The sequence below is a fragment of the Thermobia domestica genome, chromosome 6 (assembly GCF_964235325.1).
Source record: "Thermobia domestica chromosome 6, izTheDome1.hap1.1, whole genome shotgun sequence".
NCBI lineage: Eukaryota > Metazoa > Arthropoda > Insecta > Zygentoma > Lepismatidae > Thermobia > Thermobia domestica.
In genome coordinates, this window is record NC_137459.1 from 108,061,867 (window position 1) to 108,085,495 (window position 23,629).

Sequence of the window (23,629 nt, forward strand, 5' to 3'; positions counted from 1 at the left end):
ATACATACATTATGCACATAAATTTACAAAACGAGACAGACATTGATATAATGTAGTGTAATATCATGCCCGTGTAATATGGTATTAACATCATGTCCGTGAGTTTTCTCGTGGTACTCCTATTTCCTCCCACTTTTCATTCCATCAATTCTTCCTTAATCTTTTTCACTTGTTTTAATCATAGTGTCCCTTAGCCTCATGGGCATAAGCCTGGGACGTTAAACTCAAAAGTTTCATTTCTTTAATATCATATCATATCATATCAGATTATATATATATATATTAGTCATGCAATACAGGTTTAGCCATTTCTAGCCATTTTTGAAGTTCTATTTAGCCAGTTTCTCTGTGCGGCTGTTGGCAACACTGACTGTGACTGGACGGTGTACTGTACACTCGTTGGAAGTGTTGTGCGGTGTATGAATTTTTGAGAAACGTATCTGTACTGTACGTAAATATAGGTGGTGGTGGTATGGTAATGCGAGGTTGTGGTGTGGTTGGTTGGGATTTATAGTGGATTGTTAGATCTGGTTTTAATACTAAAATGGTATCTATGAAGTTTTCTTTCGACGGGCTTGCAAACTTAATTTTAATTTCGCACTTGTGCCTTGTTTATAGTATGGAAAGGGAAATGACAATCAGCATTGACCCTGGAAGTCAGGAATGTTTTTATCAGACTGTGAAGCAAGGAGAAGTAATTGATTTAGAATATCAAGTAAGTCCCTTTACATTAGCAGTACAATACAGATTAAGAATAAAGGACAAATTTATGCAACTGCAACTCACGTTTCTTCGTGGATATCGTATTCTCGTGCCTTTATACTTTCGTCGGCACATACCGGTAATCTACATGGGATAAATTTAGTTACGAGAAGCGCCGAGAAATAATTGTTAAACATGATAATTCTTTCACTAATAATTTTCTAAATCTTTCTGGATACAAATTTAGCATGTGGAGAAACTTGGAAAACCGACATGTCAGGATATTTGAAAAACGGAAAAGTCTAGGAATTCCAGAAATTTCACTGGATGATACCAATGTAAACTTCAAATTTCTGCATGCCTTCATGTTAGGGTAATAGTATACATGAGAACCCCCTGAGATGATTCTATTACCACTTCTACATGAAATACCATAAATTTTCTACGTAGTGCAATAGTAAAAAGTATCCATGTGCACAAGACATGCGATATGCGTTTAATTCCCCCCCCACACACACACATAGTCATAGATACAGTACAAGGGCATTACACATGCAGATATAAAGTACAGGTACGTTCTTTTTAATATTCGTATCAGTTGATAAGTAAATAAAAGTCGCTTTGTTACCCCCTTTGTAAGTTCGTACATACTCAATGAATAATCCCTAAAAGTATGAGCGTCCTGCTCCTTCAGGAACTGATACAGCTTCATGTATACTATATCCCATGTGAGTTATCAAGACTTGGCCAAATGACCCTGTAATACTTTATGGTTAATATTTAGTGTCTCCCCCAATGTTGCATATAGTGTTACTTAATTCATAAAATATAGCTGAGCGAGCGAAGGGGGTTAAAAACCCGGCAGGGCCATTTTATTTTATTTTTGTACCTTTATCACAATTTATACGAACAGGGTACTCGGTTCTGGAGTCATGAAACGATTTGGAGGAGAGAGTAAACTTTACTATACCGCTCCAGCTGCGCATCGATAAGTAGGGCCGCTTCAAAAGGGTATAGTAGGGTAGGAGTGGGAACAGGTTAGCTTAAGGTTAGAGTGTAATATCACGTTTCTGAGTGATTATACGTGCTGGGCGGGCGTAATAAAGTTAACCCGGATGAGATATAGTCGAGACGTTCTATTGGTCCCCAACCGGCTTCCTTTGTACTCAAGCAGAAAATTTACCCTAACCGCCCCCATGAATAACACTCCAAATAAGCCATAAACGGCACGTGTTCGGTGTCGAAGTAATACGTTGTTGCCACCGCTAAACTTTTATTATCGATGGATAAATAATATTATAATAATAATAATAATAAACACAACAATCATTAAAGGAATTCAGTATAATAGTATGGACAGGGACGGTCAAGGACGGATTTCTGGGAGTGGCAAAGAAAGATTGTGTTTTTTCTCATCGAGCTTTTGCGGCACTGCCTTGGGGAAGGGGGGGGGGGAGGACAGGGGCAAACCACTTAACATGTTTGGTTCGTACAAGCGGTATCGTTATGGAAGTTACACAATATTAACAATATGCTATATTTAAGAGTAATATAAGCACATATCATGAAACTAATGATTGATTTCTTTTTTCTCTTCATTACAACATATCCAAATTGAATTCAAATTAAATGAAAGGGCCGCGGTGGCTCAGTGGTAGAGCGTTCACCTCTGGTGCTTGGGGTCCCGGGTTCGATCCCAGCCCCGCCAAGTGAACTTTGTGGTGGACAAACGCCGTGTGCGTGGGTTTTCTCGGGGTTCTCCCGTTTCCTCACACTTTCTTCATTCTACCATTTCATTCATTACTTATCATCACCGTCTCCTTTAGCCTAACCGGCATAACCGTGGGACATGAAACTCAAAGATTTCATTTCATTTCAAATTAAATGAAATATTTCACTTTAACGTCCCACAATTATGCCCTTCAAGCTAAAGGAGACGGAAGGAGGAGGATGCAATGAAAACAAAAGTTACGGAAAAACTAGATAAATCTGTCTTTCTGCGAAGACTACTGAAGAAGCAAGAGGGTGAAAATTGCAACATCGCTTTCTTTTTCAGCAGGTCAACTGGAAGGACATGTTGAATTATCCCTCCCATGTAACCAAGAAACGCGTGGTTTCCTTCAATGGTGTTCCGCTTCCTTTGTAGCCGCCTGGGGACTGTTTGAGCGATTTTACTATACTAAATGCCATCCTACTTTATATAGGAAGCTCTGGGTTACATAATGTATATATGGAGCATTTAAGGCTGCAGTTGAGGTAGCGGACTAGAGAATCGTTGAATATTTATGACCATGCCGAATATATAGTTTCTTAGAAAATCTTCGAGTGAAGTTTTGTTTTGTGCATTGGCCTGCTCAGTTTAGTCATTGACGTCTTTCCATATCTTCTCTTACACATTCAAGTTGGTAAAAAAGATAAACTGCATATTCCTAAACTCATGTGTTTTAAATCACTTGCTTCGGAAGTAGAACCTTTCCTTACTGGATTTGATTTACGCTCCTCTCACGTCAGTTCATTTCTTTATACCGATTTATCGGCTTTTTTAATGTGATGCAAAAGTATGTATAACCGGAAGCTTCAGATTCATGTATATGAATTGATATGAAAAATGAAGGAAATCATCATCTTGTGAAAAACATTAGTTTTGCTGTCGGACGTAGTGCCGTTAAGATATGTCAGCCAGTAACGGATTTAAACCATGATTTTTTTTTTCCCGAAATTGCTGAGTGTGTACAGATTTTTTGTTCTCAGGAAAGAAGCTCCGATTCAAGATAGCTATGCTTAGAAGAAAATTACGTACACTAAATAACGTACACTAAACAAATATGAACAGTCTTACTTGTATCACGATTTTTTTTAACTGAATCAGATAGATTCAATGTTCGCGGACACTTTTATCGATGTCATCTAAAGATTGCTTGAAACTGTCTGATTAAATTACAAAAATTCGTAGTACAAAATATGACTGTTCATGTTTGAATTATTTATCTTATACAGCATCTATCAGCAATTATACTAAAAACAATTTAAAAGTTACTTTCTAAGTGTTTTCAATATGCTTCACTCACGTTCTAAACATTTTAGTGAAATACTTAATGAAAAAAAAATTTTAAAAATGGATTTGAGCCAGATAATGTCTCCAAATTGCTATAAAATAAACTAATATAAATATTTACAAACCTTTTCTTAGATACGAGAAGTTTGGGTGCTCAGTGTATGTCATTATTGTGGGCCACCTAAATTTTTGCATTATGTAAAGATTTTTGAAAACGACTATTATTTCTTTTAATACTATGAAATTACACAGAAAAACAGATCTTAATAAAAAAAATTCATTTTAGTCTAAAATTTCGTGTTGTGTTTAGGCCCTACTTCTTAGTTTAATGATTTCTGGTAGAATTAAAGATTTGTTTGTGTACATTATGTTACTTATATCAGTGTACATCTTTAATATGATAAAGGCTGAGAGTGTTTCTTCCTCAATTATTGAACTTATCTTACATCAAGTGCCTGTCAATACAAGAGTCATCTCATCAGCAACACGTCAAAAAAAAAAATCTGGAAGCGAGGAGTTAGTTGGAGTGAGTTGGACTTAGTTGTTAGAGTTTGCCGGGAAATTCGTTGCCGACAGTTAGTCTGTCGGTTGATTTTAAACTAGCAGTCACATATTATCAGGAGACTAGCCCAGCGGCCAAGAGTCTGAGATACATCCACCTTTAGGCTAGTTAATTCAAACTTTTGGAGTTGTGCACGATAACGCAAAACAAGGATTCAGACAGCACTTATCTGCAGGAACACAATAAAAAGCCCAGCCAAAAAATGGAGTGTCAACAAGTACTGTAATTCCAAGCGTGTGTTCCTTCCGGACCTTTCACCTAAAAACTTCTCTCTACACCAGCGTTTCCCAACCTTTTTCAACTTGCGGCACACTACGAGTGTTACTTGGATTCTCGCGGCACACTTATAAATATTATTTGTAAATATGAAACACAGTGGTATTGTTTCTTTGATCACTGATCTCCTTCGCACAGAGAAGAAAGCTCGAGCTTATTTTTCATTCTAATTTAATAATAATAATAATAATAATAATAATAATAAACAATTGCAATGAAATATTGGACTCAAGTTTTTAAAAATACTCTTTCTTTTTAAAAACTGTATCCAACCTTTTACTAAGAGAGAAGATCACTAAATAACGAACGAACGAACAAACAAATCTCTTTTACTTTTAAAACACAAATGTAGGTAATTTGTCGAAAGGATTGAATGATATTTTAAATGTTCAGGTTGCCAAATAGTCTGCAACAATAAAGAAGCAATAATGGTCATAACAATGACAACAAATACTTTTTTTCAACATTAGAAATGTACAGAGTAGTAACACGGTATGAAACTTAAAATTGTAGATTCATAGTAGAGGTTCATAGTACCGGTAATGTGAAATACAAATATACATTTCCCCCTACGTTTTACAATTTGATTGCTATAAAATTAATAATTTTGTTTCGATTCCTCGCGGCACACCAGCGGCCCATTCACGGCACACTAGTGTGCCGCGGCACACCGGTTGGGAAACGCTGCTCTACACTTTTTTTTAATTCTTTTTTTTTTTTTTTTTTTATTTTGTGGGTATTTAAAACGGGAATCGTTCAATTGCAAAAGTACCTCATCTACAACTGAGTCACGCGCCAAGTATTCTTCAGCAACGCAGCTTAATTCAAACATCATTTGAATATTAGTACCCGTAAAAGTATTATTTGGCCCACTCTCTACATTCTTGGTGTTTCTCATTGTTTAAAATGTTCTTTAAAATTTAAAGGGGGAGGGGTGAAAATGTAGTAAAGACCTATACCTACACAGATGTAAAATTAGACTCCTTAATTTTAGTTTTATTATACATACTTGTTAAGAGTTGTGTGTTAATTGTAATTTCGTTTGTCGGTAGGTAATAGATGGTGGACAAGGGGATCTGGATATCAACTTTCATATAGCTTCTCCCTCAGGAAGAATTCTAGTCAGTGATAGTAAACGAGCTGAAAATACATACAGGTAAGTTAATGATGTTGGATTACTTTCGTTCGCGAAATTACTAGAGTAGTAATGTACTTGGTACTATCCTCAAAAGGAACGGGAGTTACATGTATGGGCTGTGATAGAATACAAAGAATCCATTGGTTATTTTATTTACTATATCTCGAGGAAGGACGCTATAACTTTTCCGTAAGGTTGTCCATAGACATCTCACATTGTAAAAGAAATCTAAGCTATAGTCAAATTATAACAAGTAAATGAATGTTTAATGAGGTGAGAGTTCGTTACTAAAATTAGTATCACATCAACAGCCAAGTTGTCGAGACCCAAAACATTGGTGGCACATATCATTATTTTGTACTTTGTCACTGTCCTGAAGGCGTGCTCACTTCCACATTATTTGGCCTAGCCTTTTTGACAATATACATTTAGGTTAATCTGTAATGTGACATGGAAATATGCGACAACTTGACAATCAAAATATGGATAGCATATGCTATTGACAATATATATAAACCAAGAGTATATAGCGTGGAGAGCCAAAATATTGACTATTCAAAACATCCGCGGCAGGGTACGAACATGAATTACCTAAAACAAAGACAATATAAAACTTCTAACTTTATTAAAGAGAAATTATTAGCTATTACTCAAGAATAATACCCTCCTTATTTTAACTTATATGGAACTTGTCAATGGGAATATTTTTTTTAATTGATACTTTAAATGGTACCTGTGTTTCGAAAGATTTTGCCTCTCTCCCCCGGAGCTAGCGATCCGCCTTTCCCAGAGCTTAAGATTAATTGCAATTATATGTCACTGTTGTGCAGAGCACTCCTTTAACAAGACCTATCTCAGTGCAACCTTTCAGATTTTGATTTTGCCTCGCGGACAAGTTTTCTTGAAGGAACAGTTCTGAATTTGCACTACGTGTAAGTTCAAAATAATAATAAACAGCAGCTCTACTTATTATAGTAATTGAGAAAGAAGTAATGCTATGTTACCAAGTTTGCTAGCATAATTTGAGTGCCATAAATTATGAATTGTTTTCTTTTTGGAGAATGCTTATGGTTCTATAGTAGTGCCGGGAACAAACACAAGAACATTTTAAATGTATGTGCTTTCTTTCATAGCACGAAACTCATATTTGTTTAGTAATAGTTAAATTGCTGATCTCGCAAGACCCAAAGAAAGGGCAAAACCCTTTAAACGAAACGACAGAAAAAAAAAAAACACGTCGCAAGATGTTTGGCCTTTGGCAGCAGAGGAATTCTAGGGTGAATCGTATATGCAATGATTGATTCGTTCAAAGAATAAATAAGATACAAAACTAACAGAAACAGGAATGAAAAAAATAAACTTAAATATATAAAACATATACGTATACAGTCGGGGCCATGGATAAACGACTATTTTTCCTGGAAGAGGAAAAAGCTTTCCTCTATCCCCTGTGACTTAGCAACCGCAAACTTCACTGGGGTTCGCGAAAGAGTCAATGCTGCCAGATTTCAAAACTGAACTAAGGAAGGTCTCATTTTTTTTAAAAAGAAAAAAGGATCCCCTTTCCTTCAGAATGACATAAAAAAGAAAAGCGCAGAGTGTAAATGCCTCTAAAAGGGTAAATATTCATTCTCAGTTCCTCCAAGAGTCCTAATTTTGGTGCTACAATTTACAGCAGCGTTTCCCAACCTTTTTCAACTTGCGGCACACTACGAGTGTTACTTGGATTCTCGCGGCACACTTATAAATAATATTTGTAAATATGAAACACAGTGGTATTGTTTCTTTGATCACTGATCTCCTTCGCACAGAGAAGAAAGCTCGAGCTTATTTTTCATTCTAATTTAATAATAATAATAATAATAATAAACAATTGCAATGAAATATTGGACTCAAGTTTTTAAAAATACTCTTTCTTTTTAAAAACTGTATCCAACCTTTTACTAAGAAAGAAGATCGCTAAATAACGAACGAACGAACAAACAAATCTCTTTTACTTTTAAAACACAAATGTAGGTAATTTGTCGAAAGGATTGAATGATATTTTAAATGTTCAGGTTGCCAAATAGTCTGCAACAATAAAGAAGCAATAATGGTCATAACAATGACAACAAATACTTTTTTTCAACATTAGAAATGTACAGAGTAGTAACACGGTATGAAACTTAAAATTGTAGATTCATAGTAGAGGTTCATAGTACCGGTAATGTGAAATACAAATATACATTTCCCCCTACGTTTTACAATTTGATTGCTATAAAATTAATAATTTTGTTTCGATTCCTCGCGGCACACCAGCGGCCCATTCACGGCACACCAGTGTGCCGCGGCACACCGGTTGGGAAACGCTGATTTACAGCTTAAGGCAGGTAGTAGGGTTATTTTCCTTTTTTCCTCTTGAGTTTTATAGTTTTCCGGATTTTGCAAACAGAAAAAAAAAAAAGAAAATTTGACTTAGGTCTTTTCCATCCATGAATGAGCAGTAATACATATAAAGGAGTTAAAGTTAAAACAGTTTTTTCTACTGTTTTGAATAGAAAGAAGGAAAAAAATCTTAGCTTAAAATGCTATCTCAATAAACTTCGTTCCTTATAGCAAGATTCAATTTATTGTTTATAGCCATCAATAGTTCACTGGCGCAAAACCCGGAGGTATGAGGGGTCATGTCCGCCCAATCTTGGAACTGGAGGGACTGTCCCTTCCAATAATCCGATTTGAAATGTATTTTTTGGGAAGAAATGTAATGATTTGTGAAGACATTCGAGACTATGAATTTCCTCATTCCATCAGAGCATTACGTCGTGTTACATAGTATGGAGTTTTCGTCAAGAAAAAAGCGCAAAATGTGAGTTCAATGAAGTTACTGCTTAGATATACCGTTATCTCGAAGAAATTAAAGCTTACCGTTCCGCGGGATACTGTGACGTATACTTAGACGAAACTTGGTATGATAGCAACACGTGCCAAATGAAAAAATTGTCCGACGACTCTTGACAATTGCATAGTTGCAACTTCGGGCGAAAAACTGAAAATGAAATCTTTAAGTTTACGTCCCACGCTTATCCCGGTTAGGCGAAAGGAGACTGTGACTATGAGAAATGAATGAAATGGTGGAATGAAGAAAGTGGGAGGAAACGGGAGAACTCCGAGAAAACCCACGTGAACGGCGTTTGTCCACCACAAAGTCCACATGGCGCGAGCTGGGATCGAACCAGGGACCCCAAGCACCGGAGGTGAACGCTCTACCACTGAGCCACCGCGCTCCCTTCGAACGAAAAAGGGGAGAGGATCGTTATTACGCACTTTGGTGGCCGATTTGCTTTTGTGGATAGTGCTTTATTTATAACACAACAAAATGTCTGATGATTCTGTCGATTTATCAAAGGGCAGTAAACGCAGAAATTTTCGAGAATACTCCGTACTAAAACTCTTAGAGAAGATATCAGTTATAGTTTTGGATAATGCCCCTTACCATAGCCGTGTGATTAATGCGAACTCTAATACTTCGTGAAGAAAAGAAACTATTCTTAATTATATGGGAATCCACAATTGCGCCATATCTAGTCCAGTCCCAATAATACCTGTTCTTTTCCAAATCATTGATGAACGACTGCCTGCTAACAAAAGAAGAAAAAGGTACGCAATAGACGAACTGGCAGCATCATATGGGCATGTAGCTTCGTTGTACTATAGCCTTATAAATTACTCGTACATGCAACATGTATAAATTACTCTACCTTGTATTGTCATGTTTAAAATCTTTCAGTAAATGGGGAAAACTTATTATTCGATCCCTTGCCTGAAATATTTGTGCTTGGATTCTCTCCAAGAGTAGCCTGATGCACATACCAATTTTAGGGAGGAAACCGTGGCGGAATGCGTCTTACTCTCATGGTTTTCTTCCCCTCCTAATCTGTATGAACCGAATACATATATTGAAACAACATAATTATCCTCTGCTTCTGGAGGAGCTATCTGATTTAAGTATTGCATGCCCTGCAACGCATCTTTACATGGAAGAAAGGCCAGTGAGTCAGTTTGGTTGCAGAACATAGAAAACTCTACATCTTTATTATAAAAGTCCTGACAAACCCAATTCTTGAATTTTACGATAAGTACTTTGTCGTAGATGAAAGAAACATCCTTGTTTAGAGACATCATGTCCAAGGTTATTTCGAACTTCATTGTAAACTGCTACTTCAAAGTGACATACAACCGTTGAAGCAATGCATAAGCAACCGTTATAGTTATTTTTCCTATCGGGACCCTTATTGCATATAACTGAGTAAATAATCGAGGTATCATTGCAATAAACCAAACAGGTACTTTACAAAGGACAGCCGGCTAAGTGCTGTATGAAAATGTTTTCTTACGTGCATGTTACATTTTTACCTGTTGTTTTCCCTTCGTGATATTTTTTTTCCGCCTACCATATTTACCGCCACCCTGAAATTTTGTACGGTGCAAGTGTTAGCAGGGAAAATTGTTTGACATAGTTCGCAATACCACCAGATTAACAGTCTTACCTACCCAACGTAAAGTTTAGTTTTCTGAAATGGTTACGTCAGATTATTAGATAATTCAATCTACATTTTAAACGAAAACTTACAATCTGACAACTATTACAAACTATCGACACTACAGTATTGCTAGCATTCAAATTTTAGATACCTCTACAGTAATAATGCAAGTGAAACGGACCGGGTAATTACATCCAAAGGTCCTTAGTATCGAATAGGGGTATTTTTTATTTTCTTCTCCATATCACTTGGTAGTGATTACGGTTCGTTATTTGTAACTGTGTTGAGTATACAATGCGGACGTATGGCATAAAAACTACATCATAAAACACGAACCAACTTATGCTAAGTGGCCGAATGCTATCTAACCGAGTGAGATCAGGGAGGCCCGAGCGTTAGCGAAGGAGTGGATCTGTAAGGAGCAGGTGCGTCAGTGATGGTGAGTATACGCGTAGACGAGGTCGTTTACAACGGCTCACTATAAGTCACAGTACCGGCTCCGGAGCCGTCGATGAATTTGGGGGAAGATACTAAATGCTATCCTCGAATAGAATAAACAAAATATGTCTTACGTATTTCGAATAAACAGGAAAGAAATTACAAGGGAATGAAAACTTTGACTTTTTTTAAAAGGCTTAGTTTCGAAAAATTGCTCAGATGAGTATCACATTTAATTACATAGATGGTATTCAATACAGTTTATAGCGACATGTTATCTCTTACTATTCCAAAGATATGAGACCTACTTGTTGGAAATTTGTAAAAATATTGTTGGCGTCCTTTTGTTTCTATAACAAAATAGCAATATATATATAATATTGGTATTTTTAATGACCGCAAATTTTCTTCATTACAAAATTTTAAGCAATGTTGAGAAACTTTACCAATGTTTATCATGAGAATCAAACTACTGTAAACTATTTCACTCATTTCCGACTCCAGAACCTATTCTGTAGGATCTGGCTGTTGAGATGAAATTGTATATTTGGTTTAACGTCCCACGTTATGACGTGTAGGATGAAGATTATGAATGATTAATGAAAGCAAATGATTACGGACGAATTGCTGAAACAAGAATGTGAAAGGAAACAAAACAGGAGAATCTCAAGAAAATCCACGTACTTGTTTATGTTGCAACAAACTCGTATAGGGAGGGATCGAACCAGGGAGTGGTTGCACCTAAGTTGAAAGCTGTATGACTGAGTGTTCTTGTCTTGATCTTGTTCCCTTTAACTTTCAGCTAACGTGTAGCACCTTAAAAAAATACTTACCTTCAGGAAGTTGTAACTAAATGAAGTACTTGTAGATTGGAATACTAATCGGTTATTTCCTGCTCTTTACTATTATATAATGTCGAATTGTACTTTTTTTTTACACATGCCGTACTTGCTTTCGCTTGCCTAGTCCTTTGCCATTGTTATACACCTTAGCGTCTACTACCGAAATTGGTTACTTTTCACATGTTCATTTGTTGGAGATCTTGAAAAAATCTATTCCTCTCGAATACGCAATGTGACAAATCACCATTTTCGTTTTATATTTAGTCTTCACAATATTCTTTGTGTAGGAGGGAATTATAATACAGGATGAAATTCAAAAATGCGATACTGATAATCCGGTTTCTTCAGATTTCCGGCGTGGATTTCGGAGTGCATTTTCAAATTTTCCGCGTTGGGGTGTCACTGTTTCCTGGAGGTGCTGTTTAAGTTTTGATAACGCTGTACTCAATAATCGATTGTTGGATCTTGCCTGGACATGCTAACAGGTATTCCTCCTCAATCTATCTTATCATTTATTTGCTGTTACATAGCGTCCTTATAGGTTCAGTAAAGAAAAGAGGTGAAACTATTTTACTCACTTGAACTAAAATTTATAGAACTGTGTTATTTCGTTGCTGAACTAAAATTTTATATACATTTCATTTAGTTTCTAATCTTCTTTCTTTAAAGAGTTGCACAGATCATCATGTTCTATTAAATGTATACAGCATATATAACCATCCAAAATCTGGCACCCCTCAAGTTCGGAGGTTGCTGGATTTTTCAATGTTAGTCTGTAATAATGAAAACAGGCGAACAGAATGGCAGCAAGCAGAATATATATCATAAGGCATGATTCAGCATAAGTGTAGTGTGGTGTAACGCCATGCCAACACGGAACAAATTGCACGAGAAGTGCCATCTATAGGTCCTTGTAAAGTGTGTTTATCACAGTTTCTAGCCAGCTAGTTGTAGTGTAAGAGTGGGTGCAGAATGAAGCGTGAAGAGTCAAAATACCTGAGCAAGGCGATAGGCAAGTTTTTCCAGAGCCAAAACGGCAATCGAAAAGCAACTTTAGAGCATTTCCGGTAGCAAGGTGTGTCTGACAGGACAACCCAGAGAGCCATAAAACGTTTCGTGGATACTGGAAGCACTGATCTAAAGCCGTCATACCGACCGAAACCAAACACCAAGCTAGATGCAAGGCTCAAGAGACTATTGGTCCAAAACCCATCATGCTCAGAACGTGAGTTGGCAAAGCGCGTGGGATTGTCACTAGGAAGAAGCAGCATAAACCAAACTACGTGAAAAATCAAGTGGAGCGAGTCAAAAGGGGCACAAGAAAACTATACAAGATGAGTTCCTAGTGGCGGAGAACATTTTTTTGTAATGGATGACGAAACATACGTGTTCGCGGATCCCAAAGAAACGACTGGAACCGAGTACTATAGCTTAGTTTCAGAACATGCTATCCCATACGAAGCTCGAGTGCAACAAAAAACGAATTTTCCAGCTAAATACTTGGTTTTGCAAACCATTTCTGAAGACGGTGATGTGTCCGAACCATTCATTACCATCGGTACCATGAACCAGGATATATATACAGAAGAGTGCATCAAGAAACGGCTGTTGCCATTTTGAGGGAAGAAGAGGACCATGGGTAATGTATTATTTTGGCCAGACGTGGCAACTTCACATTATGCGGGTACAGTGACCAAGCTTTTAGAGGACAACAACATCAACTTCGTTCCCAAAAACATTAACCCCCCACAATGTGCCCCAAAATCGACCTATCGAAAGATATTGGGCACTATGCAAGGCTGAATACAAGAAAAGGAAGACGCCTCCAAAGAATTTGAATGGTTTCAAGCGCGTGTGGGCAACCATTTGAAAGCGAGTGGCAGAAAAGTCCAGAAAAAGGCTGTTCATGAGGTTCCGCAGCAAGCTGGTGGAGACTACAGGCATGGATCCATGTCAACCAAGTTGTAACATTTTCTTGCAGCGTTTTGTACCTTCTGTTCGTGCAAATAAAGAATAAATTGTTTATCGTGAGTATGGCGCTTTCTATCTTGATTACGATTTCGCGACACTTATGCTGAATCACACCTTATTATACCAGTCCATATTAAGAGAATGAGCCTCGTTTTTTTTAATCAACAACAAAGACTTGCGAAAAAACGTCCTGAATTGGTAACGGTACTAAAGCAATTAGCGGAAATAAGGTTAATTTCCCATGACCAGTGACCAGTTTTTCATCTGAGGTTCAAAAGGATGCATGAAGAATCGAAAAATAGTGAAGTCGAATGAAAGAATGATCAAGCATTAAGATTACACGTATTCAAGAACTGAGTAATTATGAATTCATTGCAGATATATTCACTTGCACACATCGATCGATTATCATAATATTCTATAGATCTGGGAAGCGAGGTCCTTGGCATGGTAAGTTACTATACAGTGTCAGAAAATTACAAGTCTGTGCGCATAATGTGTGTTAGGATTTAAAACGATTCTTTTAATACTGTTGTTCATATATATAATATTGTTTTTCTAGGCATGCTGCTACTGAGGAAGGAGATTATAGGATATGTTGGGACAACACGTTTAGCCGCTTTAATAGTAAGACTGTTTTCTTTGAAATTATTGTGGAAAATGAAGATGGTGGCGATGACTTTTGGGACTCTGAGCTTGGAATTTATGAAGGGCTAAGTGCCGAGGAATTGTATGATATGAAAATTCAAGATATTCAGGTATATACCTTTCTGAACTCAATCTTTATTAACATAATCATTCGTTACAGGCATAACCAGTTTCAAAAGTAACTCAATTTTCGAATGTAATTTTAGTTATCGCAAGGCTTATGCAGATACATTCTTTTACATAGATGTTTTCCTCAATTCAGCCAGGGGAGTGTTCGAATGAGATGAGTGTAGCTTTGTTAGCTCCGAAACCAAGCTCCAACTTAACTTTGTATATTCTTTAGGATTGTTCGGACAACACAAAGCAATGTTACGAAGCTACTAACACAAGGCTGCATATCTAGGTGGCATTTTATTTACAAGCAAACGCACAGTGGTTTCGCGTCGTTTATGTTTACAATTAACTGCTATTGGCATGCTTGCATGATACACATGCACAATTACAATCAACCGTTTTATTCATAACCGTGACGAGTGTTCTACTCGCAGGTAGCCTCGATAATATTCATTTATTTTTGTAAATATTTCAAGGATTTCGTTTACACTTCGGGAGTTTATGACTCAGATGATCAGGCTCTCACATTCACTTATTACTAATAAGATGGGACCATGGGATGACCTCTAGAGAGTCCCGGGAGTGACACCAGATGTTCTGGCAGCCTTCAGAAACATGCATTGTGTTCAATTGTGTTTTGGAAAACGTTTACTGGACTGTGACAAGCTTATTTAAATTAATTTGTTGTACACATAAATATGGCATGTAAATGTCTTGTTTTACTTTTTGACATGTTTAGTTTCAAGTCAGTGCTTTCACGAGCCAATTGCACTGTGTGTATATATGCGGAGATGCAAAATTACCGTTTTTTCATTACAAATCAGGTCGATAATTAATGCTGAAAACGGAAGAACCATACGAATCCTGTCAAGAATGATCCTTTCTTTCTTTTTTTCTTAATAATATGACATACATATTTTATTTGGTAAAATAATATACTTAAGTTTTTAGACTGTAGACTTTCAATTAATTATAATATGTTACTTATTTGTAAGTACCGTATTTGCCGACGTAGAAGATGCACTTTTTTTTTTTTAAATTCTTTGAAAACAACTTCAAAAAATGGGGTGTGTCTTGTACGCCGATACAGATATTATTTCATTTTAATAAGTTTCTCAGTTATTCTGTGTTGTTTGATGTTCCCTTTGCTTACGGTGTAAAACAGCTTTCTAGTTATGTAGAATTCAGTAACTCAGCAAACTGGATGTGCATACACTATATAGACCTTCCAAGACGCATGTGCGATTCTGCATTTAAAGTGATAAGTCAACAATATTTCTTGCTGAAATATCACTTTATATTTTTAAAAATATAAAATTGAAAATGAAATGATTTTTTTTTATATATACATATAAAGTTTTATGTCCCACGGTTATGCGGGTTAGGCTAAAGGAGATGGTGATGATGAGAAATGAAAGAAACTAGGAGGAAACGTGAGAGCCCCGAGGAAACTCACGTACACGGTGTTTGCCCACCACAAAGTTCACTTTGCGCGAACCAAGGACCCCATACACCAGAGGTGAACGCTCTACCATTGAGCCACCGCGGTCCACTATAAAATAGAAGTGAGAATATTTTTCCTCATATTTGAATATAAGAAAGCGGCAGTCCATTACTACATAAAACCAGAGTAGTGAAACGTAATCACATGCATTAGAAAGGTACAGTATAAGCGCTTTTGGTAAATGCTTAATCAGCTAGATAGGGAAAGAAACAGGAAGAAAAGAAAAGGAAGCTGTGAAGTGTGCAGATACATGGCATGTTGGAATAAAGAGTCATGTAACATTGTTGCCAGGCTCTGACAGTGGAGGGAATTTAATATAAAGATAAAACTAATGGGCAGATTGATAGGTAAGAGTAAAGGATAATAAATGAACATATATATATATATATATATATATATATATATATATATATATATATATATATATAAGAATAAAAGTAGCGAAAAAAATGATTCATAACTAAAACTTCGTCGTATATTGATCATATCGCACGTTCCCTATCTTGGCAAACCTGTATTTCTTGCATAAAATACTCCCTCAACAAACACCTCCGATCCTCTTTGTCGGTACTTTCCAAATGGGGATACCCGTCAGCGTTATCGTAGGATTGGGATTTTTCAGTGAGTGTTAGAGGAAGAAAAAGAAAAAAAAACTCTCAGAAGGTTCTCAATCTGTCAGATGTTGCCTTCCAGATGGAAATTTAAAAAAAAATCAAGCACATTTCCCTCTTTGGGACATGTATCACCTTAATTCGCCCCTAATTAAATTTCTTACTCCTTTTCTTTTCACTGCTATTTTCTAAAGTATTGTTCCAGTTATTTTAAATAAAAATCGTATTTCATTTTAATTACTTTATTTTGTTATACTAGCTTACAACAGAACAATAGAAGCAACTAGCTTCTTATGCAGAACATTGTTAGTTATACTTTCAGTTTGTTTACATTACGCATCATTGTTCTTAGTTTAAACTGAGTTTCTTTCGTATTAAATTGAGATGTCTATATTATTCTACCGACAATGTTTGTAAATGTGCAGCTTTGCAATTTAGGAAAGGGTTTAGCCACACCAAAGATCAATAGGTCCCGTTATTTCGCTCTTGTGCATTAATTTAAGCAGAAATGCTTTACACTTCTCTTACGAAATTTGTTTCCTGCGATAATAGGATTGGAGTTTAGCGTGGCTTTCAGCGCCGAGGCTATATGAGACGTTGTCATACAGTTTAAAGTAGAATCCGTATCACAGTAATAAGCTCAATTTCAAGACACCCCCACCGGGAATTGAACAAGGGACCATGTGGAGAAATTATGCCTTAAGTGGATGAGGAAGCATGCCATTAGATTAGGGCGAATAAAATGTCTACTTTGATGTCTGGAGGGGAACATCTCAGCAACACAACACAACATTTCATTCACTTCTACTTAAAAATTGAACCTGCAAACACAATTGGGAAGGTATATTTTGAACGTTTTGGTGTTCCCCCTGTCAGGGAAGGAAGTAAGCCCTACGTTATTCATGGAGAAAACCATTGCCAGTACAGTACAGAGTTCAGTTCGGAAATGTGTTGTTAGTGGTTACGGAGCAGAGATGGTTTCGAAGGTTAACGACCATGTTCCCAAAATAAAACATACAATTAATTTGGCACATGCTTTTTATAGACTTTGAGAGTTCGTTATTAGAATACGATATTGTGAATCGGTTCATCTCTGCCCAGAACAACATTCTTCGGAGTGCCCCAAATTACATTGTTGCCTACAAGAAAACCACAGGTGTGATCCTTCCAAATTTCCTGTTCATTACTTGCTGCGATTGTTAATTGAGTGTGTGATCTTGGGTGAGATTTATGTATATATATATATATACTTTTTGTGGTTTCTCTGCATTCAAACGACCCAGGTGCAATTTTCAAGGCGCCCAAACTACTTCAGTTAGAGAGAGCACATGATTTGCAGTTGGAACTGTTTTCTATCCAGTCATAAATATGTAATGGCTACCATTATACACTTCGAACAGCAAAACAGTGGAATATCTGCTTCCGTGAGGAAGAAATTACATGGTTTTGAAAAATAAAAAAAAAAATAAGGTTAGTCTTCAGAAGAATTCGGATGTTGTTGAATTTGCCAGATCTTAATACGAAGTTGCTTCACTGATATCTGTGGTTATAAGATCCTTCAGCTTCTACAAAGACATTTTATCTCCAAAAAGAGACGTGCGTACATTTAACGATTTGGAGCTGCGTATTGTCAAGTACAACTACTATATGATTTTCCTTCCTATAGTGACAACTGATATAGGTATCCTACTCAATATATAGATAATACAGAATGTCAGAATGTATAAGATACGTATAAAGTTTCTATTTTAATTTTAATTAAATAAAATAATAAAGAATCATTGACGGAAATATTATCCTTTCTTGCCCCTTTTTTCATCTTATTTTTAGCATCTTTTCCCTTCCTTTTTTCCTATGAAAATTTCCTCAAAAAATCCTAACCTTGATTATCACCAAATAATTGGTCGTGAGAAAAAGAACAACATCAGTAGGAATTTTCATGTTCTAACCGGCATTCGCTACAGGAACTAATGAATATTGTTTATTCTATACTCAACCGAAAACATTCCCTACTTCCTAAAATCGTTTACCGACATCCACTCCACTACCGTCAGCCTTCAGACCCTCATTACGAGAACTGGTCCCTTGAAACTCCTATCTGTTTCTCATCGTGTCCTTTAGCCTAAAAGGCACAACCATGGGACATAAAATTCAATAAATTTTATATCCGGTAAAAGATGTTTACAGGAATGTGGAAGTCCGAAATAATTAGGGGTAAGCATATTTGAGAAACAAATATGTCTAATCATATATATTTGCAATGTTAATTATTTTTTGCAGGAGTCAATAAATAGGGTACATGCTCATTTAAAGAAGATACGGCATCTTCAAGATCAAGTGCGAGCTTTTGAAGCGAGAGATAGGAACGTCGCAGAAAGTAATTTCACACGTGTAAACTACTGGTCGATGATCCAGATATGTGTAATGCTTACTGTTGGTCTCATACAGGTAAGTTGATTTAAGTTACTTCTCATCGTTTGCTCATCCTGCCTTCCTGATTACGATCGTACGACAGTGGGTTGGTTGACATATTTCTCAGACAGTCGATTGTGCTTAAAGATACAACTAATAATGCATAATTAAGATAATGGTAATGAGGTATGCAAATTACATCAAGTGCAGTTACAATTTCAGTATGAATCTTTACTTGAGTACAATGCCTCAGTTTCACACTTGGAAGCATAGTTCATTTGTATCACAGATTTCTCCTTTTTCTGGGCTCCTGCGTAGTCGTAGTTCAAGCTTCGAACACTACGACCGCTATAAGTTACGAAAAAGAGCTATGAACGAATTACACAAATTGTGTAAGACATTCCGTATCAAAATAACTTGATTCTAAGAAGAATCCAGTCACAGTATATTTTAATTACCTTAAATTTCACACTCTCAGTTCTTTAATTTTACTTACGCATTCTTTAGTTTCCTAGAAAGTGTTTCATTATCTTTGAAGCTTTTGCTTTAACCTTCAAATTTATATTTTCTAAAAGTAATATGTGCTTTCTTTCACCACTTTCTTTGGTCACTGAATGGATATGTTTATCCCTCATATAGTAAATTTCTCGAATTTTGACCAGTCATGAAAAATCACGTCTTATTTGGGTATTCACTTTAGAAATAAACGGTACAGTGATGACACAGCGCTGTTCGTAAGTATCTTACTACGTTAAGCGGGTAACTTACACGTCTTCGCGGTAATTTATTCAAGTAATGCACGAGAATTTGCACTTTCGCTTCTTTGTTTCTTGTACTTGTGTTCACGTGATATATTTCAGATTGATTTGACAGGTGTGTTTCAATGATACTACCTCAGTGCCTTTTTTACCACTAGATTACTAAGATCATTATATATTTGACAAATTTGTCATATCAATCGCGACTCAGGTTTTTTTTTATCTACAAAACTTGTAGTTCTTGACACTTTAATACTAGTAATAGTTTTACTTTTTATGACAAAGTTAAAAGCAATACTATTGCTATTACTAAATAAATTGGCCTTTAGTACATCGGTAATACTGTTCATATTTTCAATAGCATATCTCGAGTATCTTATGCTGTCATGGCATAACTTATAGTCTAGAATGACATTATTTTTCCAAAAAATACCACTTGATATGAAGTTGTATTCTATGTGTGAGAACTTCCACAACTGTCTTCTTGAATCAACTATTACAATTTTTAAAACGAGTTTGTAATAGTTGGGAATTGAATTTCGCAAAACATCATGGGTCCAACAGTTTCGGAGATATGGTGAAGGGCAAGAGAAATTTTATCCTTCCTTCCTTCTTAGGGGCACAGTTTCCCAAAATCTCATCTTGTTTAGAAGTTAGGGTTTAAGGAAAATATTTGTACAGTATATAAATTCCTGCTCATAACGGTTTTGGAGATTAGTGTTGAGTGAGCAAATCAATGGGTTTAACTCGTGTGTAGATATAAATGATTCATCCGAAAGACAAAAATTATACTTCGAAATACTCTTCAGGATCAATTCGATTGTTTAAACATACTATAAATTGAGAAATAACCTCATTAAAATATTGGAGAAGAACTCCGTTCTACTGAGCAAGGGGATTTTTTCATGAGACAAGAACTATCATAAGCTTTGAGTGAACACTGTTTTTGTTTTGAAGAAGACACTCTTTCCAGTTTCAGACGTAATCAAAAATGTAGTCGACAGAGTTCTTCCCTTGATCGGACGCCAATGAAAAATGTGGGTATGAAGACTAAAAAATAAATTTCTAGTACAACGGTACCAATTATAGAAGTAAGGGAGCACACGATAGAAAAGCAACATAAGAATTTCGCACACATATCTGTAGTTAACATGGGAAAATCATACATAAGAATCAAACTCAGATAAATTATACTTAATGCAAACTATTTAGGGGGCCGCGATGGCTTAGTGATAGAGCGTTCACCTCTGGTGCATTGAGTCCCTGGCTCGATCCCAGCTCGCGCCATGTGAGCTTTGTGGTGGACGAACACCGCGTGCATGGGTTTTCTTGGGGTTCTCCCGTTTCCTCCCACTTTCTTCATTTCACCATTTCATTCATTTCTCATCATCACCATCTCCTTTAGCCTAGCCGGCATAACCGTGGGACGTAAAACTTAGATTTCATTTCACTTTCATTTTTTCACAAACTATTTAATGAGTAACGGTTTTAAATATTATCCATATACCTAGAGGCGTCGTCTGCGGGCGCGTTTTAATTCGGCTACTACTGTCCAGCCACCTTGCAGCGACCTACCTGGGATCTACTGAGTGTGGATATTCTCACGATCTTAGAATGCACAGAAAATGGTTCCAATGAGGAAATTTCATTAAAACTAAATAATGTCCAAAATAACGTGTAATAAAACTGTGTATGTATGATGCTGTTTGTGCCCATGAAGATGTTCCATATGTAAATATTTCCAGAAGGATGATTCAGGCTGTGAGAAGCTCATCAGGAATATAACTTCATTACATTTTTTTTTCCATTTGGTACAGAAAACACGTTGATGCTAGTGGTCTACTATTTCCACGCTTAATTGCATGCATGGAGAGCATGCCCGCGACCGTTCGGTCTCTTTGATGGACGGGTTCCGTCAAACAAAGCACCCCGCCCGTAGTTGCTCAATTTTGGACCTGAGTCCTCGTGCACGAAGTGCACCGCCAGGATTTGTCCTCTAATCCTGACTCGCCTAAGCGATGTAACCCCTATTCTCTGAGCGATATTACACCCACTCCGCGGCAGACCGAAGTCTGAGTGCCTACCAGTTGACCTACTGGTGGAGGCGGTCCTGCTAGCGAGTCAAGCCCTACCATGCTCTTCAGGCATGGTGCCCGAGCGTTTCAAGGCAAGCTCACCTCCCGTACATGTTCACCTTTACCCAGGTTCCTGGGATTAGCTCCCATATGCTACCGAATCCCACGTATGACCACAGCCCGACACAGTCCAACCCATTCCGGAAACCTTAGGCAATGCCTGAGGGGGCTCATGTCCCGGCCCTGCCTACCTCTATCGTTCAACTGGCAACCGCCTTCGCGTTTAGAGGTACCACGCGCACGTCGAGATGCTTCCTCATCTCTTCCCGGATCCAATGGTACGTTTTAAGTCACCATTTGAGTTTGGTGCATACCCCATATCCTACAGAGTTTCCTCCCTTTCGCCGAATCAGAGCCGTTACTCAGATTCCTGGGATTGGTCCCTCCCCACTTCCGTTCAGTCCTCCTGAAGGCAGGAATCCGACACTCCCCTCCCGGTAGGATCGTCCAAGCAATATGGGACTACCTCTCTTTAGCGTATTGAGGTACCACGAACACGTTGAGATACTCGGTATCTCTTCCCAGACCCAATAGCACGTGTAAATCGCCATTTGGGAGAAGGGCCATGGCAACTGCTTTCCCCCGGTGGGGCTGGTACAGAAAAGTCTAAATATATGTAATACAGTGAAAAAGGTTAGCTGAGAGAGATGAGTAAAGGGAAAAACAGAGTATATTGCGCCAAGAATTTTGAGAGAAGTAACGTCTAGAAAATACTTACCCTTCTGTTTTTTCAACGCACTAGTTTATTGCACATCTATTATAATATTGAAAAAGACTGCTTTTTCCACATATTTTACAGGCTGTTAAATATCCGCATACAGTCGTATATGCCACTCACGTTACTTCATAGTTCATTGCAATATGCTGGAAATTTTCCGAGTAGACCACTGGAAATATCCAAGTCCACTCCAGTAGACACCCTGCTTAAAGATAAATTTTAACCAAGCTGTTTTTGTTATTCAATAGGTTGAAGGTTTGTCATAAACATTTATATATTGGTTGTAGGATTTCTCCTCACTATCACTTACCTACTGTTCTCTTCTAGTGACAAATATTATTGGAATATTTCAACAAAAGAGAAGTTACTAATGCTTATCTACAACTGCAGCATTTATTGCTTCAAAATCATTGCAGATATTTTAATTTTGAAAGTGGAAAATGTCAAATGTTCAATAGTGTATGTTAAACACATTGTTCTATAAAAATAACATGTTTCTTACAAGAAACTTTCGCAAAGTGTTGCTCTCCGATTTTCATGAAATTTTGTAGGCAGAAAGTAGACCTAAAATGACCGAATACGGGTCTTTTCTTTTCTGCGGAGATATGGTTTAAGGGGGCAAAAGCCCCCTCTGAAATTTTTAGTAACCAGTGCTGAAATCCACAGAAAGACATGAACAATTGAAATGAAACTTCATACACAAATAGTAGACATAGAATGAGTGAACAACTCTTTTCTCTTTCCTACGGGAAAACGGTTTAAGAGAGCAGAAGCCCCATCTAAACATGTTTTTAGACGAAAGGAATATTTTTCGTCAATCTTTAACATAACCCCTAAAAGTGCATGCATGAATTCAATGAAATTTCACACATATAGTAGAGATAAAATAAGCGAACACGTAATTGTTCTTTTCTTCAGAAAACCAGTTTAAGGGGGAAAAGAAACCCTCTGAAATTTGTTCGAGCAAGCGTTGAAATCCACAGAAAGACAGGAACAATTTGAATGAAAATTCATTCACAACTAGTATACATAAAATAAGAAAAAAACTTATATGTTACTTGTCTGCGGAGAAACGGAGGAAAGGGCAAAAAAATCTTTCTCCGATTTGTTTCTAGCTGGCCGTGAAAGCTAAAGAAAGACAAATAATTCGAATAATACTTCATGCACATTTGTTGTTCTGCAATGTACATCACAAAACTTTCTGTCCAGTCTGTGGATCGAACTG

The 23,629-nt window shown here is 37.0% G+C and overlaps 1 protein-coding gene across 1 annotated transcript in view; it reads left to right on the top strand.

Annotated features, from left to right (window-relative positions):
• The first annotated feature begins 379 nt into the window (after positions 1–379).
• Positions 380–23,629, top strand: part of opm (transmembrane emp24 domain-containing protein opossum) — a 36,481-nt gene continuing 13,231 nt past the window's right edge. Inside the window, exons 1-4 of the mRNA XM_081761953.1 lie at positions 380–715; positions 5,648–5,751; positions 14,067–14,262; positions 18,662–18,829. Of these exons, the coding sequence (XP_081618079.1) occupies positions 545–715; positions 5,648–5,751; positions 14,067–14,262; positions 18,662–18,829 (639 nt within the window). The 5' untranslated portion in view covers positions 380–544. The remainder of the gene's footprint in view (positions 716–5,647; positions 5,752–14,066; positions 14,263–18,661; positions 18,830–23,629) is intronic.